Here is a 20,056-nt window from a genome sequence, read left to right as displayed (position 1 = left end):
GTGGGCCCTGGTCACCTGTGGCATGGCAGTGGGAGGGAGCAGTGGGCCTGGTGGCTTAATTTGAATACTTTTTACAGTTTTGTTTGTGTTGGAGAAAATGTATATGATAATCAACCCACTGGATTTTTTTTTTCAAATTCATATTATTTATTTTCTTATTGCTCTTTTAAAAGAAGGCACCTGTTAAACCATTGTGACTTATCTTCCAAATTTAGCCAATTTTGTCACCTATGTTGTTAAGGGCATATGCATTTGAAATTGTTTTATCTTCCTGGTGACTGTACCTTTATCATTAAACTAGAGGCCCAGTGCATAAAATTCATGCACCTGGGAGGGGGGGGTCCCTCAGCCTGGATTGCAAGAGGGCACAGGGCAGGCCAAGCGACCCCACCAGTGCACGATCGGGGATGGGGAGGGACGCAGGAGGTTAGCCAGTGGGGAGAGACTGCGAGAGGGCTTCAGGGAGTGTCCAGCCCATCTCTCTCAGTACCGATTGGCCAGAGCCCAGCAGGAAGCTAACCTACCAGTCAGAGCGTCTGCCCCTGGTGGTCAGTGCACTTCATAGCAACTAGTCAACCAGTCGACTGTCTGCCCCCTGGTGGTCAGTGCATGTCATAGTGAACAGTTAAGTGGCCTTAGCATATCAAGCTTTCATCAGTTGAAGGGATGATCATAGGACTGGACACTTAGCATATTAGGCTTTTATTATATATTATGGTACCACTCTTTAGCCTCATTAACTTATTTGTCTTAAAGTTTATTTTGGTTTATTTAAATATTGGTCTACCAGTTTTTATTACTTAGTATTTAAAATAATACTTTTATTGGGTTAAAAAACAAAATAAGCAAACTCACAGACACAAACTCAGCACATTTGATGATTGCCATATGAGAGGGGGAGTTGGGAGAATGGTTGAAAAAGGTGAAGGAATAATGATGTACAAATTGCCAGTTACAAAAACAATACTGGAGCATAAAATATAGCAAAGAAAATAGAGCCAATAATATTCCAATAACTACGCATGGTGTCAGATGAGTACTAGACTTAATGAGGTGATCGCTTTATAAATTATACTAGAGGCGTGGTGCACAAAATTCATGCACTGGAGGGGTGTCCCGCAGCCCAGCCTGCATCCTCTCCAATCTAGGACCCTTCAGAGGATGTCTGATTACCAGTTTAGACCCGATCTCGTGGGACCTAAACTGGCAGTCAGACATCCCTCTCAGAATCCGGGACTGCTGATTCCTAACCACTTGCCTGCCTACCTACCTAATTGCTCCTAACCACTTCTGCCTGCCAGCCTGATTGCCCCCTAACCACTCCCCTGCCGTTCCAATTGACGCCTAACTGCTCCCCTGCCGGCCTAAGTGGATTGCCTCCAACTGCCCCCTCCAGGGAGTGTCCGGGGTGCAGGTGAATGGGATTCCTGGCTGGCAGACTGCTGACAGCAAGCTGTCCAAAAGCTGATTCTATGAGGAATGGGGCTCCCTTCACCCTCCTGTCAGGGTCTGGTTTGAAGGCTGGCCACACCCCTGATCACTCGAGATCCAGAGTTCCATTGTGCCCCAGCAGGTTAGGGCCTACAGCTCCCTCCTGCCGACATGCCCCAGGCCCACTGCTCCCTCCTGCTGCCATGCCACAGGTGGCCAGGGCCCACAGCTCCCGCTCCCTCAGCTCCCTAGCCTGCTGTTCGGTTGTCCATCTGGTCGTTTAGGTCATGACGGCACCTGGCTTTTTATATATTAGGACTAGAGGCCCAGTGCACAGCATCCATGCACCGGTGGGGGGTGTGGCCTGTGGAGATCAGCCCACTGTGGGAGTGTTGCTCATTTCAGTCAGCCAAGCAGCTGTGGACCCGCCCTCTGAGCAGCTGCTCCTGATATGGGAGCAGCCACTCATCCCTGCCAGACAAGCGGTGCTCCCACTGTGGGAGTGCACTGTGTTGAGCATCTGCCTCCTGGTGGACAGCGCACATCACAGAAACTGGTCAACCAGCTGTTCCACTGTAAAGGTCACTGGGCTTTTATATCCTATATAATAAAGTGGTAATATGCAAATTAACCCTCACACCCTCACAAGATGGCTGCCTACCACCAGGCCGACAGGGGCGTTAGTGAGGGACGACCAAACGACTGAACAAGTAGGCTGCATGAGGCGAACAGGCTTGCAGGGGGGTTAGTGAGGGACAACCAAGCGACTGAACAAGCAGGCTGCGTAGGGCGACCAGGCTGGCAGGGGGCTGAGGGATGACCAAACGACTGAACAGCAGGCTGCATGGGTTGACCAGGCCAGTGGGGGAGCTGTGAGGGGTGACCAGGTTGGCAGGGGGGGCAGTTGTGGGCAACCAGGCCAGCGGGGAGGGCAGTTGGGGGCAACCAGGCTGGCAGGGGGGTCATTAGGGGTGACTATGCTGGCAGAGGGGGGCAGTTCGGGGCGAGCAGGCTGGCAAGGAGGGCAGTTGGAGGTGATTAGGCCAACGGGGGGGCAGTGAGGGGTGACTAGGCCAGCAGGGGGGCAGTCGGGGGCGACCAGGCCATCAGGGGGATCAGTTAAAGGCAACCAGGATGGCAGAGGGGGCAAGTTGGTGGCAACCAGGCCAGCAGGGGGGGCAGTGAGGGGTGACCAGGCCAGTGTGTGTGTGGGGGGGGGGGGGGGCAGTTAGGAGCGACCAGGCCAGCAGGGAGGTGGCAGTTGGGGGAGACCTGGCTGGCAGTGGGGGGCAGTTAGGGGTGATCAGGCCAGCACCCAGAGGCATGAGGGGCAATCAGGCTGGAATGGGGGGGGGGCAGTTAGGGGCGACCAGGCAGGCAGGCAGGTGAGTGATTAGGAGCCAGTGGTCTAGGATTGTGAGAGGGATCCCAGATTGGAGAGGGTGCAGGCTGGGCTGAGGGGACGCCCCACATGCACGATTTTGTGCACCGGGCCTCTAGTATATAGATAAATGTCTATGCTGTACACCTAAATCTAATACAATATTATTTATCAACTGCAATTTTTTAAAAAATAAAAAATTTAAATGGTGACAATCAAAAGGTGCAGAGGGGTTTCACACCCAACTAATACCCTTTCTTATTTCCCCCACTCCCCAAATAGATAAACATTTTTCTTTTTTTTTTTTTACTTGCCTATCAGCTTCCCCCTCCACACACCCTTTAAAATTTATTTTATTTTTTAGGGTAGTCTAGGGGTTTGGCAAAATTGAGCAGAGAGTACAAAGAGAGTTCCCATATATACCCTAAACTCACACATTCCATGTGCTCATGCTTCCACTCACTATCAACATCCCCCACCAGCGTGGTACATATGTTACAGTGCCCTATCAACTTTTTTTTCACCCTCTTTCCAGGTGTAAAGTATCATGCTTTGATATATATGCATATTATTAAATGATGACCACAGTAAGTTTAATGAACATCCATCACCTTGCATAGTAAGAATTTCCTTTTCTTGTGATAAAAACTTTAAAAATCCACTCTTTAGCAACATCCAAATATACAATACAGTATTCTTTTTCTTTTTTTATATTTTTACTGTTTTCATAGAGAGGGAGAGGGAGAGAGAGATAGAAACATCAATGATGAGAGATAATCATCTAACTCTTGCATGCTCCCTTCTGGGAATCCAGCGCATAACCCAGCCATGTGCCTTGAATGGTATTGGAACAGTGGCCTCAACCACTAAACCACACTGGCCAGGCTACAATACAGTATTCTTAACTGTAGTCACCATGCTGAACATTATATCCCCAGAACTTATTTACCTTATAACTAACAGCTTGTATCTTTTGACTGCATTCAAACATTTCTACCACACCCCACTTACTGTCATCTGGAAATCACTTTTTACATTCTCTGTTTCTATGAATTTGGTTTCTTTGCTTTCCACATATTAGTGAAATCATACAGTGTTTGTTTTTCTCTGTCTGCCTTATTTCACTTAGCACAATACCCCAAGATCCATCATAAATAGCAGGATTTCCTTAGTCTTTAGGCCTGAATAATATTCCACTTTTATATGCAGATATCTGTACCTTCAAGCTCATTGCAGCATTATTTACAAATAGCCAAGAAATATAAACAACCTAAGTGGCCAACAATGGATGAATGTATAAAAAAAATGTAGACAACTAAGTTGTTCACTCCACTATTTATTAAGTAAAGTATCCTTTTCCCCACTGTATATTCTTGGCTCCTTTGTCATGAAATTGACCAAATATGCATGGGTTTATTTCTGGATTTGTTCTGTTCCACTGATTTGTGTCTGTTTGTATTTATGCAATACCACACTGTTTCATTACTATAGCTTTGTAATATATAGGAAGTGGTGAAAGGTTTACAGTTGTTCACATGGTAAATAATACAATAATTCATAAATAATACAAGAATAAACTCTGTTTCACGTAGTCACAACTCTAAACCTATTTGTATCACACCCTATATTTTAAAATCATGAAAAATGCAGGCTGTCTTATTCTTTCTCAAGACAGCTTTGGCTATTTGGAGTCTTTTGTGATTGCATACAAATTTTAGGACTGCTTGTTCTATTTAAAATGCCATTGCAAGTTTGAAAGGAATTACATTCAATCTGTGGATCATTTTAGGTAGTATGAACATGTTAACAACAGTTCCTCTATCTATGAAAATAGAGTATCTTTCCATTTATTTGCATCTTCTTCAAATTTTTTAGCCAATTTTTATAGCTTTCAGTGTACAGATCATTTACTCCCTTGGTTAAATTTATTCCTCAGCATTTTGCTCTATGAAACCATTCATTCTTTCTCCATATCTCTCAGCTTCATTTCCTAGTTTTCAACTCTTGTTTCCTCTTTTGGTGCTATATTCTAGGTCATGACTTCATTCCTAACTTCAAGTTCACCAATTATTTCTTAAGTGTTATGAATCTATTTAATATGTCCAAGGAGTTGTTAATTTTAATCACTAACCTTTCACTCCAAAAGCTACATGTGATAATTTTTTAAGCTTCATAGTTTCTTTTAAATATTACCTTGATTCTTAAGAATAATTTCTCCTATTACGATTAATCTTCATTTTTTGGCATATGAGGATTTCCTTTTTGTGTGGTCAGCTATACTTCTAAAATAAGGCATGGCTTATTTTATCCAGCATTCCTAAGTTTTTAGTAGTACAAAGTGTTTCAGGATATCATGTTTTGACCATTATTTTTCTCCAATAATTCATATTCATCACACACTCAATCACCTGTTTTCTACAATTTTATCTTTTCTCTCACTTTGTATTTTTGATAAACACTTTTAGATCTTCCACCACACTATTTGAGTGAATTGCAGTTAGGCTAAAGAAGCAGAATATGACCTTGGTGCCCTACTTGAACCTCAAACCCTGTTTTGTTTTGTTTTTAAAATATGTATTTTTATTTTTTTATTGATTTCAGAGAGAAAAGGAGGAGAGAAAGAGAAACATCAATGATCAGAGAGAATCATTGATCAGCTGCCTCTTGCACACCCACTACTGGGGATCAAGCCCACAACCCAGGCATGTGGGCCTGTCTGGAATCAAACCTGGGACCCTTCAATCTGCAGGGCAACACTCTATCCACTGAGCCAAATTAGTTAGGGCTCAAATCCTGTTTTTAAAAATAAAATTCAAAGGTACCACCATAGCCTTCACCACTAGTTATATTTCATTGAGTGCATAGTTTGATGATTCTTTCTTTTCTTCTGTCTCTGGATGCTAGGCCCCTTTAGTGAGTTATTTCAGTTTTACACAATTCAGGTCGGATCTCACTGTTGTAAATGTTACATGATGGGATCCCTGTAAACACAGTGACCGGCAGTATAAAACTTAGCCTGCTGTAAACCCTGGAGCCAACATGCTAGCACTCCAATATCACTTGACGGTTAGGGAAGATTCATCCCATCATTTCAGGTACATCACAGCTTCTTTCTGGTGTCACTTACACAAAAGCCAACAATAACATTCCTGGGGAAGGGAACGAAGTAGAGGAGACAAACTGGGGGCCAGAGATCTCTGAGGGTAAAACACCTCTCGAGATTTTCTGTTTTAGTCTTTACCTTAGCCCTCTACCATACTTCTTCAGCTGCTTGTGATTCCCATGGGAGAGAAAATTCCTCACCAGTTGTCTTGTTTTCTTTGATACCTACCCCAATTGAACACCAAAACTCTTTCATACTAAGGAGCACACAGGAACCAAAATTTGCCTTAAGAGAGCCAAACAGCTTGGAGTTGAGAGTAGGTGGGAAGAAAGCTTCATCACAACTGTCATACTCCCAGAATCTAAATCATTACTTTTTTATTAATAGATAACTGGCTGTGCCAAAATACTGAACTAATTTCAACTAGTCCAAAAATAAACAAACAAACAAGCCATTAAGTTAAACAAGTGTCTACATAGGCCTTAAACTAACAAATATAGACAGCAAGTTGATTCATTTAACATATCAACGATACATTTTATTTATTTATTTTTTTATTGATTTTAAGAGAGAAAGGAGGGGAGAGGGAAAGAAAGAGAAACATTAATGTAAGAGCATAACATTGATTGGTTACCTCCTGCACATCCCTTACCAGGGATCGAGTCTACAACTCAGGTATGTCCCCTGACCTGGAATCAAACCGCACATGGGATGATGCCCAACCAACTGAGCCACACAGGCCAGGGCAACAATACATTTTATGAGACTGACGCGCTACCTACTGCACTAACGAGGCACCTAACAATACATTTTATAGTGTGATCATATTAAAGAATTCACCCAGAAATTACAGTGTTTGTAGTTAAGACTTTAGACAAATATATTTGGTTGAGAATTTTTATTTCCTCCGTGAAATTTCAATAACATGTGTTTTAAATTGTCATAAAACAAAATAATCATAGCTATATTATGATAGAGCATTTTTAATTTATTTTTAAAGTTTTTCAATTACAGTTGACATACAATATTAAAATAGTTTCAGGTATAGAACATAGTGATTAGACATTTATATCACTTACAAAATGACCACCCCAAAGTCCAGTACACTCCTGACACCATACACAGTTACTACAATATTACTGACTACATCCTTTACGCCGTACTTTGCATCCCTGAGACTATTTTGTAACTACCAATTTGTACTTGATAATCCTTTGACCTTTTTCACACAATCCCCCCAAACCCCCTCATTTGGCAGCCATTCATTTGTTCTCTGTATCTATAGGTCTGCTTCTATCTTATATTTTTGCTTGTGTTGTTTTTTATATTCTACATATAGTAAAATAATATAGCATTTGTCTTTCTATATCTGACTTACTTCACTTAGAATAATAAATACCCTCTAGATCCCATCCATGTTGTTACAAATGGCAAAATTCATTATTTTTTTATGGCTGAGTAATATATATGTACCACTCCTTCTTTAGCCATTCATCTATCAATGGATACTTGGGTTATGCCATATCTTGGCTATTTCAAATAATAATGCAATGAAGACAGGAGTGCATAGATCTTTTGAATTACTGTTTTGAATTTCTTCCTATAAATACCCAGAAGTAGAATTGCTGGGTCATATGATAGTTTTATTTTTAATTTATTTGATGAATCTCCATATTGTTTTCCATAGCACCTGAAACAATTTACAATCCCATCTACAGTGCACAAGGGTTCTTTTTGGCCCACATCCTCCCCAACAATTAGTGTTTGTTGATTTATTGATGATAGCCATTGTGAGATATGTAAGGTAATACCTAACTGTGGTTTTAATTTCCATTTCCCTGATGACTAGTAACTTTGAGCATTTTTCCATATGTCTTTTCATCATCTGTAGGTCCCTTTTGGAGAAAGTCCTACTTATTTCCTCTGCCCATTTTTTTAATTGTACTGTTTGGATTTTTTGGTGTTAAGTTGTATCAGTTCCTTATATATTTTGGATATTAACAGCTAGTGCATGCATCATTGGCGAATATTTTCTCCCATTCTGTAGGATGGCTTTTCATTTTTTTGATGATATTCATCACTATGCAAAACTTTTTAGTTTCATATACTCCCCCTTGTTTATTTTTCATTTTGTTTCCCTTGACCAAGAAGACATATCCTAAAACATATTACTGAGAGCAATGACAAAGAGTATATTGCTTATGATTTCTATTAGAAGTTTTATGGTTTTGAATTTACTTTTAATCCATTTGAGTTTATTCTTGCATATGGTATAAAAAAGTGGTCTGGTTTTATTTTTTTGCATGTTTACCATTTATTAAAGAGACTGTCTATAACTCCATTATGTATTATCACCTACTTTGTCATACATTAACTGATCATAAAGGTGTGGCTTTATTTATCTATTTTGTCCCAATAATCTATATGTCTGTTTTTAGGCCAATACCATACTGTTTTGATTACTATGGTCTTGTAGTATAGTTTGATATCAGGAAGTATGATTCCTCCAACTTTGCTCTTCTTTCCCAAAACTAGTGTGACTATTTGGGATATTTTATAAATCCACATAAATTTTTGGAATATTTGTTCTAGTTATGTGAAATATGCCATTGGTATCTTGATAGGAATTGCATTGAATCTATAGAATTGCTTTAGGTAGTACGGGCATTTTAGCTATGTTAATCCTTCCTATCCATGAGCATGATATTCTTCCATTTATTTGTACCTTTTTCAATTTCTTTCTTCAATATCTTATAGTTTTCTAAGTACAGGTTTTTTACCACCTTCCTTAAATTTATTCCTAGGTATTTTATTCTTTTTGATGCAATTATAAATGGGCTTTTCTCAATATCTGGTAGTTTATTGGTGATTTCTAAATATATACATATAGTATCCTGCAACTATACTGAAACCATTTATTAGTTCTAACGGGTTTTTGGTGAAATATTTAGAATTCTCCCTCTATAGTATATCATCTCCAAATAATGGCTGTTTTATTTATTCCTTTAAATTCTAATGCCTTTTATTTATTTTCTGATTGCTGTTGCTAGGTGATGAAAGTGCACATCCTAGTTTTGCCCCTCATCTTAAAGAAAAAGTTTTCAACTTTTCACCACTGAGTATGATATTGGCTGCATTTGTCATATATAGCCTTTATAATATTGAGGCATGTTCACTACAGCCCCACTTTCCTATGAGTTTTTACTGTATACAGAAGTTGGATATAGTAAAATACTTTTTCTCAATCTACTGACATGAGTGCATGATTTTTATACTTCATTTTGTTAATGAGGTATATCCCATTAATTGACTTGCGGATATTGTACCAACCTTGCATCCTAGAAATAATTCTCACTTGACTATGGTGTATATGCTTTTTAATATATTGCTGAATCTGAATTGCTAATATTTTGCTGAGAATTTTTCCATCTACTATGTTTATCAGGGATAATGGCCTCTCTCTTCTCCTTTTGGTACCCCTATGATGTGAATGCTGATATGCTTGATGTTGCACAGAGGCCCCTTCCTCTATCTTCATTTTTTTTTAAATTCTTTTTCATTTCCTGTGTTGATTGAATGTTTTCTGCTACTTTGTCTTCCAGATTATTGACTAGAAACTCTACTCCATGTGATATACTGATTCCCTCTAATATATCCTTCATTTCAGTATTATTCATTCCTGACTGTACTTTTATATGTTTCTCTTTTTTTATTGTTATTTTTTGTCTCTATGTTGGAATTCTCCCTGAGTTCATCTATTATTTTGCTAAATTCATTGAGAATCCTTGTAACCAGTGCTTTCAAATCTGTATTAGGTACACTGCCTGCCTTCATTTCATTTAATTCTTTTTCTGGAGTTTTGTCTTGTTCTTTCATTTGAGACATGTTTCTTTGTCTCCTCATTTTGGCTGCATCCCTGTGTTCATTTCTATGTATTAAATATATATCTGTTATTTCTCCCAGGCTCAGCAAAGTGACTATATATAGTAGGTTTCCAGTGGGGCTCAGTAGCACAGTCTCCCTGATCACCTGAGCTGGTGCTCCAGAAGTGTCCCTTGTGTGGGTTCTATGTGCCATCCTGTTGTAAGTAAGCCTTGATTGTTGTTGGCACATCAGTGGGCAGAACTGATCTTCAAGCTTACTGGTTGTGAGGGCTACTATAGTGGACAAGATGTTCTGTGGGTGCTGACCTGATAAGCAGGAGTCACTTTAACAGGGTTCGGTGCCAATGGAATCTGCCTTTATATGTGTCATTTGTGAACCTGGGTGGGTAGTGTTATAGTGTAGTAAAATGCTAGCCACCATGTGGTGTTGTAGTGGAGCCTCTGGGAGGGCTACAGTGCAATCCAATGTCAGCTGCCACTTGTGTCCACCTTGGGGCTACTTGGTAAGAGCTAGAAAGTGATCTGTATTTGGTTGCCACTTGTGCTGGTCTTGGAGGCACTTGTGAGAGGCTATGCTATGAATCAAGGACATCTGCCACTAGTACAGAGCTTTGGGCCCTTTGGTGCATACCATGATGTGACCTGAGATCAGCTGCCACTTTTGCTTGGCTTGTCACTGCTTAGTTGAAGTTCTGTTCCATGCTAAGGCTGGCTGCCATTTATGCGAGGCTTGGGACCACTTGGTGGAATCTACAATGCAAGTTGAGACCAGTTGCCACTTTGTGCCTGGCTTGGAGCTGCTTAGCAAGAGGTAGAGGGCATGGCCAGGCTAACTGTTGCTTCTTTGGGATTTGTGGACCTTTAAAAGATTTTGGGAAAGTCTGCAGCATGAGCCCAGGCAGACTGCTGGTATAGAAAAGCCATTGAAAGAGGTTTCAACCCAGTGTATGAGTTGTGTGGGGCCAGGTCTTAGGAAATCACCAACACAAGGTGATCAAGTTAGCTCAGATTTGATCCCAGCTTGAGCCTGCAAGCTTGGTGGGGGGAAAGTTCGATAAAGTAATAATGATGCCTGCCAGCACTTCTGTCCCTGAAGAAAGCTGCCCCAACCCCTGCCTCTCTAGCCTTCACGCTGAAGTTAATTAATTCAGTTCCGCCCTGTATTTAAGTCTCTGGTGCTTTTCAAGCTGCTGCCTCTGAACTGAAGCTTAAAATGAGTGAGTTTGTGAGTGAGAGGCCATCTGTGGGCCCCCAAAAGAATCAACTTGGTCTCTAGCAACCCTCAAACTTACTCAGATGCTATCCCTGCTGGTTTTCAGTCAGACCATAATGAAGATTCCTCTTCCCAATACTGCTTGTCTGGTTGAAGAGCTACATTTGGGGCTGGGACCACTCATTTCTCAGGTGAAAACAATGCAGCCAATATACCTCTTCTGATTCTTATTCACCACACTGTGGGTGTGTGACCTCTCTGTTCTATGTCTCCATCTCTCCTACCAGTCTCCAAAGCGGCTTCTTTGTCTCCTTATAGAAATTTATTTCAGTTAGTCCTCAGGTGGTTTCAGTAATGGCTGTTCTATAATATAGTTGTGATTTTGATACAGTTGTGGGAGGTGGAGGGCACAGAGATCACCTACTCTGTCATCTTGACCCTGTAGCTGTAGAATTTGGACATTTTGAACATGTATTTGAGCCATTTCTTAGAATTCTGTTTTGAGGATAACCATAATCAGGCCATCTCCCTGAAGCAACATTTAACTTTTAATAGTTAAGCATATATCCAAGTTAGGGTTCTAAATTTTACATACATGTATTTTGTTTTGGAAACTTTTACATTTTATAGAAAAGTTAAACAACAGTACAGAGTGTTCCTACCTAGTAGTCACCCAAATTCTTCATAACATAGTACACATGTGAAAACTAAGAAATCAACAGAGGTATAATATTATCAACTAATCTACATATTTTATTCATATTTCAACAGTTTTCCTTCATGTGCTTTTTCTATTCAGGATCCAATACATGATAGCAGCTTTCACTTAATCATCATATATCCTTACTAACTAGTATACTCCTTTGATCTGTGGGAGTTTCCCATTATTTGTTTGCCATGCCCTTCAACAGTTTTGAGGAGGACTGGTCAAATGTTTTATAGAATGTATCTCAAAATCTGGGGTTGTATGAGGCTTTCTCTGGATTATATTAGGGTTATTTATTTTTTAGAACAGTGGTTCTCAACCTGTGGGTCGCGACCCCTTTGGGGGTCAAATGACTTTCACAGGGGTCGCCTAAATACATCTTGAATATCAGATATTTACATTACAATTCATAACAGTAGCAAAATTACATTTATGAAGTAGCAACGAAAACAGTTTTATGGTTGGGGGTCACCACAACATGAGGAGCTGTATTAAAGGGTCATGGCATTAGGAATGTTGAGAACCACTGTTTTAGAAGAATAACATATGTTATTCTTAGTATATGACTTGATATTACCCTATCAATAGTGAAAATCACTGCCAGGTTTTACTATTCTTTGAAAGAAAGCAGTAAATTTATCCAATACTCATGAAGAGAAGACTTAAGTTCCATCTCCAGGTGGGAGAATTTGTAGCATATATTATTTGGAACAAACTTCTCGATTGTAATGATAGATGCCAAAACTATTTCTAGTTCAGTTAACAATTACAGTATATGATTATCTCACAACCTGTATTCCAGGCACTTGACATAAGTTATATACTATCTATTACAAAGGACCAACCCACACAGACATCAGTTTAGCTTCATTTCTGAACCCCAGTCAGATTCTCTGTTAGACAATCAATTTCTCAATATACAACTAAGATGCTGAGCTTAGGAAATGTCTCATTTTTTAGCAGTTTTAAAGGTTATTCTTTTTAGATTTTTAGGTATGTAATAAAACCACCTATAAATAATGATACCTATTTTCTCCTCCCTAATAATTGGGTGTTGTATTTGTTTCAAATCTTGAACAAGTAATGATTAGATTATTGTATGAATGCTGCCAATATTTCACATTTATTGGATATCAACTATTTAAGATCAATATTTTATCATACATAAGAAATGTTCTGATTTTATCAGAACTATATGTTAAATTGTACCTATTACCTTTTTGCTAACTATTCAAATTATCACATGGCAGTATACTATAATTAACCACTTTATATCTGCTCTCACTTAGTCTAAAACCAAATGAGGAAGCAGAGTGGTTTTATTCATTTATAGAACCAAAAATAAGCTTCAAGGATGTTTTCAAGACCACTAAAAAGATATATAGCTAGGTCTATATATATAGATATATAGATATATATATTATAATGTTTTAAACTTATTTTCTAAAACTTCTGTAATTTCAGTGTGTATTTTCTCTTTGACACAAATATTGTTTAATAAATTTTAAATTTCTAAGTAGATTTTTTGGTTCCAGATTTCGTTACTATTTTCTAATGTTATTGCATATTAATAAGATAATCTTTCCTGTTTTGTTTCTGTCTTGAAAATTTTCTCTAATGTCTACTACATCACTTCAAATTTTTATATATGCTCCTTGGACACTTAAAGTCGTATTCTTCACTAACAAGATACAGAGTTCAAACTATATTAATTAGATTTATGTTGTTATTTATATTACTTTCTCTCTACACTTGTTTTGAACCAAGATCAATAAATTAAAGTTTGTTTTAATGTTTAAACTTAGTATTTGTCTACTTCCCCTTTCATTTCTGTTTCAAGAAGGTTTCATCCTTTGATAATTTAAAGTATCCCTCTTTATATTGTTTGTTGCTTTTTGTCTTTTAGAATTTTTCCACTATTAAGTCATGATTACTTCTTTTTATCATTTGTATTTATGTGGTATACCTTTACTCATCCTTTTATTTTCAGCATTTCTCTAATTCACTTTGATTTTAGGATGTTTCTTGAATATAGAACTGTAATTTTTCTCTTTAATATCTTGAAAGCTTCATAGTTTTATTGAACTGCTTATCTTTGTAACTATAAAGGAATCAGAGGTCCTCTATATGTTTACAAAGTGTATTTTCCTAATATAAGCAATGATAATCGTATTTACTCTTAATTTTTCCTCTCTTCTGTCATCAAATTTAGCCAATAGTCCTATATTTCTACTATTTCATTTGTCAGCTTACATGGGTATCATTTGACTCTTTGGATCTACTTTGCTTTCTATATTTCCTCAGTCATTCCCAATTTATTATAATTGTACCATTTATAAATTATTACATGATATAAAAAGTAAATTCTGGTCTGCAACTCTAATTCGAACATTTGTTTTAATCTTGGTTTTACTGTTAAATTAATGCATTGCTCTCCAATAGTCCTTAGCTGTAGTCTGCCTAACTGGCTGGACTTCATTTCCTGCCCCCAAAATTTCCTAAAGTATTATTCAGAAAAACACAATTATTTGTAGTTAAAAATTGTTTGTCAGCACCCTTTTTACTTCAAGTATCCTTTGTCTCACATTTTCTTCATTTCAATACCTTATGGTTGGTGCTTTAAGTTACCTGTATTGAAGGTTGTTGTAGAAAAGTTAAGGCAAGACTCAAAATATTTTTTTCTCCTTATTTGCATACTGCAAAGTATTCTTTACTTATATTTAAATCCAACTTTTGTGCCGATCATTCAAGAAATTTTCCCTGATAAACAGTATGACCTTTGGTACAGATGGCAAAATCTTGTATTAGGATTTCACTAAATTACAGTTGTATATATTTGTTTAGTCCAGTGTCCCAATTTTCTTACTTGAAAACGCTATTTATGCTATTGTTGGAACTTCTGCACTTTCTACGTCTATAATTTTCTCTGTAATCCTTGATATAATCTTATTAATACATATTATTTGCTCTGTTTCCAATTTTATCTTCCCTGTATCTTAGTATGCTATCCACACAATTAATTTTCCTTGAGCTTCTTCTGATTTCATTTTTATTTGTCTAAAAGTTTTTTTCCTTTAATTTTTCCCCAAAATTATGTAAGCTCCTGGTTCAATACTTCCAAATTATCCTACCATTTCTTCCAACTTCTTGAAATTCTGTTTAGTAGTTGTCCTTCCTCAGAAGCAAATCATTTATTTCTTATTTTTTTAACTCATGGTAAAATTTCTAATCACAATTATGTACTCAGCAATTTTTTCACATTTCTATATTTTTAAATGTGCTTTCTTTACAAGTTTTAAGAGATGCATCTTGGTTAGAATCTTTTATTAATATCTCCTAATCAATTTCTTTAAGTAAGCAACCCTTTTCTCTTAATATTAAAGTACGTATGTTTCTCACTTTCAGTAATCTATATACTGTTCCCTCATAAATGGGTAACTCTTTCCTACTATCTGGTTACACTGAATCAGTCTTCACATCATTGCTATCTTTATTCTCCCATACTTAACTATTGTTTTGATACCAAAACGAAAATAATATCTTTTACCTGGATTTGTGCAGTTTTCATCAGTGCTATCAGTAAACTCTTGGTAAATTTAAACACTAAAAAGAACTGCCAACAGTAAGGTTCTAAGAGGAATCCTACGTAGCAATATTTCAATAAAAGCACAAATTTTGGGTGGCTCATTTGCATAGAAAATGGATTTAAAAAAAGAGTAATCATGCAGTGGTCAAAACAGTATAAAAAAACTTATACCAGCAGGTAACTTTTAAAGTAGCTGACTTTTGGACTTTGGGGAAAAAAGATATTTTAGGAGTTTTAAATCACAAAACTGATCAATAAGCCCAATGCCAGTAAAGTCCAATGTAACAAATAATAAAATACTGACGTAGCATGTAAGCAAAGAAATAGCTCTAAGGAAATTTCAATATACATGATATTCCCTGTGTCAAGTAAATTTTCATTGAAATCATATCCATATGTGCTTTACTTTATTTGATGAAATATTTTATTATTACCCTTAAAATGAACAATATTTTTCAACAAGCATATAGGAGTACACTATGTTACTGAAATTGTGATCTTTGTTCTATAATCTACTATTAATAAATATTGTTTTATAAAACATTTTTGCAACTTTTGCCATAAGAAGCTATTTTCCATTGTAAGATTATTCCAGTCAAAATGCATGTAAAATCAGATACAAAAGGAGTAAAAATACAATTTCAGTAGACATTTCTATTAATTCATTATAAAAAACTTCTACTTACTTGTGACCTAAATGCTTCAGAAAGTATCCCAAAACCTTCAGAGCTTGAACCCAAATACTTTCACTTTTTGAAGCCAATAATTTGTAGATTACCCTAAAAATATAAAAACCAATGATCTTTTAAACTTCTACAAATATTGAAAATATAAGTACTGTATCCTTTACAATTAAATGACACATACATAAAATATAAAATACCACTCAGGATTTCAAATTCTTGGAAAAAAGAAAAAATTAGCACATTTTATTAATTTTTATTTAAACTTGACCTTCAAAAATATATTAACAAAAAACTATGTCTCACTTGTTTACATAATTACTTTACAATCTTCATAAATAGTTAATCTTCAAAGTCCTTTACTTTGTCCTCTTGCTCTAAAACATTTTTCATCTATATTATTGCCATTGCACTGCCATTGCCCTAACTCATCATCCCTAACACTGATGAATAAAATAATTGCTCTAATGATCTCACTACAATTTTGTCCCTCTCCAACTCTTTTCCACACAGTTGACTATATTTTACAAAATGGAAATCTGAGCAAATAAGTTCCCCATTAAAAATTCATTAATTTTCATCAACAACAGAACAAAATCTAAATTTAGCATTCTATGGACCTTCCAATCCTGGCCATTATTCTAGCTCTTGATCCTAAACTCATTAATTTTCTTGTGCTCTCTTTGGCTGAATTATACCATACTCTCATTTTCCTGCAAAAAACAAGTTGCTCTTCCCACTTCTTGAAATATCTTTATTTTTTTAAATTTATCTTTATTGTTGTATTATAGATGTTGCCTTAATTCCACCCATTGAACCCCTCACCCACTCCCAGGCCTTCACTGCACTATGGTCTGTGTCCATATATGCATACTAGAGGCCCTATGCATCCTTGCACCAGTGGGGTCCCTCGACCTGGCCTGTGGACATCCCCTGAGGGGTCACAGCTTGTAAGAGGGCAAAGGGCAGGCTGAGGGACTCTACTGGTGCACGATTGGGGCCGGGGAGGGACCAGGGTGTGTCTGGCCCATGTCACCCAGTCCTCATTGGGGCCGATCAGGGCCAGCTAACTGGGTAGTTACCACAGTAGGTTGGCCGGGTGGGGAGGGACTGAGAGAGGGCTCCAGGGTGTGTCTGGCCCATCTTGCCCAGTCCCTATTGGCCAGACCCCAGCAGCAAGCTAACCTATCGGTCAGAGCACATGCCCTCTGGTGGTCAGTGCACATCATAGCTACGGGTTGAACAGGTGAATGGTCACTTAGGCTTTTATATATATAGATAGTTCTTTGGTTAATCTCTTTCTGTCCCTCCACCCCCTTCCATCTGAGATTCCACAGACTGTTTCATGGTTCTATGTCTCTGGATCTATTTTGTTCATCAGTTTATTTTTGTTCATTAGATTGTACATATAAGTGACATCATGTGATACTTGTCTTTCTCTGACTGGCTTATTTCTTAGAATAATACTCTCCAGTATAGTAATGATTTAATTACTCTTCTTGAGACCTGAGATCCATTTTCTATACACCTCATCAGATAAGTTTTGGAGGTTATATAGCAGCTTCCTCCATTTATTTCCTTTTAATGAGTAAGACTGCTATATTTATTCAAAAGTTCATAGAATAGGGTCCATTCTAGAAAGCACAATTGTACTCAATTAAAGTCTATTAAAATACTAATATTATACTCATACCTTATTCCATTTCTTTGATCAAATGCTGGTATCATTGAGGCTGGATGTTCTGACATTAAAGCCACTAGTAACTGTAATACATCATGAATATTTTCATCCTGCATAAGAATAACCAAAATTTATTTAGTTAAAACTTTATGCTATGCTTTGAATAAAATAATTAAAATAGAAGACCCAGACCATGTCCTACCTCATGCATTGTAAGTAGGTAATTTAATATACTCTGAAGTTCATCTTCTTTGACCCCTCGATCCTAATGTTTAAAAACAGTATTAAGTTAAATCTAAAATTAAAACTTTAATTAAAGGCATGAAAATGAGCATTTTTAAAGAAATTTTTAAAAACTTAAAAGAAGTAATGTTTTAGTTAAAATATCTAGAAACTTCATAATCAAGAGACTATATTACTTCAGTTTAAATAAATAAATATTTAGAAATTTATATCCTCTAAAGTTGTTACTATTTGATTGACATTCCCTACAAAGAGTTAGTAAATTTTGATCATGTTATTGTATCAATAATCACTATTTTTAAACATATACTCTTTTCTTAAAATAATGCAAATTACTGCCCCTGCCAGTGTGGCTCAGTGGTTGACTATCGACCTATAAACCAGGAGGTCAAGTTCCATTCCTAGTCAGGGCACATACCTGGGGGGGCATGCAGGAGGCAGCCAATCAATGATTCTCTCTCACCATTGATGTTTCTATCTCTCCCTCTCCCTTCCATTATGAAATCACTAAAAATTAAATAAAATTTTAAAATAATGCAAACTATAAAACTTCACAATACTGAGAATTTTATCTTTATTTTCCATTTTAAAAATATTAATCTTTAAAAACCCCTACTTTGATAAAATACATTAATCTAAGCCTTATTAAAAGAGGACACACAATTTTCTGGAATAAAATCTTTATTCTTGTTTCATATTCACATGTTCCTTGCCTTTGTGCTATAACGCTTAATACAGAGGATAGCAAAGAGTAGTTAACAAAAAGTAAAATTCAACAAAAGTTAATACTAAGATTTATAAAATTTTGAAAGCAATCCATGAATTTTTTGTGCTAATTTTATGATGATTTTAAACTATACCAAAAATTCCTTTTCACCTAATATATTGTAATTCTGAATTACATAAAATTATTTTACCTTTAGTATTAGCTGTTTCAGAAAAAGTAGCATAAATGCCCGTAGTGATATAATTTCTTTTTGTGATGGCCGCGGACCATCTGAAATAAGACAAAAAGGAAAAAAAAAAAGAAAAACAGGAAAAAATGTCACGATATTAAATAAGCTCAATGCAATAATGTTAGGATAGTATGGAATTCTTTAATAGTTATATTTGTTATAATTATAATATTTATTACTACTAATGCCGCATAATCTGAATTATATCAGAGAATCTAAACATTGATTTTTCAGAGTTTTAGCAATTTCAAATTACTCACTAAATGTCAGATTTGAGGGAAAGAATTACTTTTTAAAAATTACATTACTATACATTGATAAATGTATAACCATCAAGTGGTTACACAGATATTTTTTCCCACTTCTATTAACTTAATAGGTTGGTTCCCTTTTCCCCTTCAAATCCAAGGTTTCCCAATACTTCTTCCATCCTAAAACTGGTCTTCATTTAAAAAACAAAACATAGAAAAAGCGACACTCTATTGTAATTATTTGTTTGCAGGTCTTTTCTTCTGTCACCTGTATATACCAAATACATATTATAGTGGACCCTCAATAAATACTTGTGAGTCAATAAATGAAAATGATACATATATATTAATTACATCATAATATCTAAATTTCAAATTAATTAACTGCAAATATTTAATTACCCAAAAATGAGAATATACAATAAGCACATGTAATATATATAATATACAAAAATTAAATTATACCTTTAAGGTAGGTAGCTAGAACCATGATAGTCCTTAAACATCAAACTTTTCTTAATGTAACCAGGATTTATATAGCCCTTCTGTAAGTTTTAAAACAACAATCCCTTTATGTGTCATTTCTAACATCTCTTATTTATTTAGCAAAAATTAACATGTAGATTATTATATCTGAAAGCAAATTAACATTCAAATAATACACTCTTTTTTATTCTTGAGAAAGAAATATCTTCCCCATTTTCCAAGACTGCCTTCTACATCTTTGCCCCACTTTGCCAATAGTACAAAGTACCCTATCCTCCCTATCAACACTTGGTATTACGTATTCTTAAAAAATATTTTTCACTGTGAAAAAATAGCACTTATATAGAAGATATAATTGTACAATTTAATGAATTATTACAAAATGAACATCTATTGTGAAGAAACTGAACACTGAGAGCAGCTGGCAGGGAAACCCATTAACCAGTTGAGTG

At 36.5% G+C, this 20,056-nt stretch overlaps 1 protein-coding gene across 6 annotated transcripts in view; it reads right to left on the bottom strand.

The window, feature by feature from the left end:
* The window catches only part of NBEA (neurobeachin), a 1,002,985-nt gene that overhangs the window by 744,350 nt on the left and 238,579 nt on the right, over positions 1 to 20,056 (bottom strand). For all 6 annotated transcript variants that reach the window (XM_036298874.1, XM_036298876.1, XM_036298877.1 and 3 more), the window contains exons 14-17: positions 18,829 to 18,908; positions 17,871 to 17,933; positions 17,681 to 17,778; positions 15,991 to 16,083 (exon numbers count right to left, since the gene is read on the bottom strand). In XM_036298874.1, coding sequence (XP_036154767.1) covers positions 15,991 to 16,083; positions 17,681 to 17,778; positions 17,871 to 17,933; positions 18,829 to 18,908 — 334 coding nt within the window. The remainder of the gene's footprint in view (positions 1 to 15,990; positions 16,084 to 17,680; positions 17,779 to 17,870; positions 17,934 to 18,828; positions 18,909 to 20,056) is intronic.

This window comes from Myotis myotis, unplaced genomic scaffold (genome assembly GCF_014108235.1).
Source record: "Myotis myotis isolate mMyoMyo1 unplaced genomic scaffold, mMyoMyo1.p scaffold_m19_p_3, whole genome shotgun sequence".
In the NCBI taxonomy this organism is placed as follows: domain Eukaryota; kingdom Metazoa; phylum Chordata; class Mammalia; order Chiroptera; family Vespertilionidae; genus Myotis; species Myotis myotis.
Note: the sequence above shows the minus strand (reverse complement) of the source record. Positions and strands in the feature narration are given on the sequence as shown.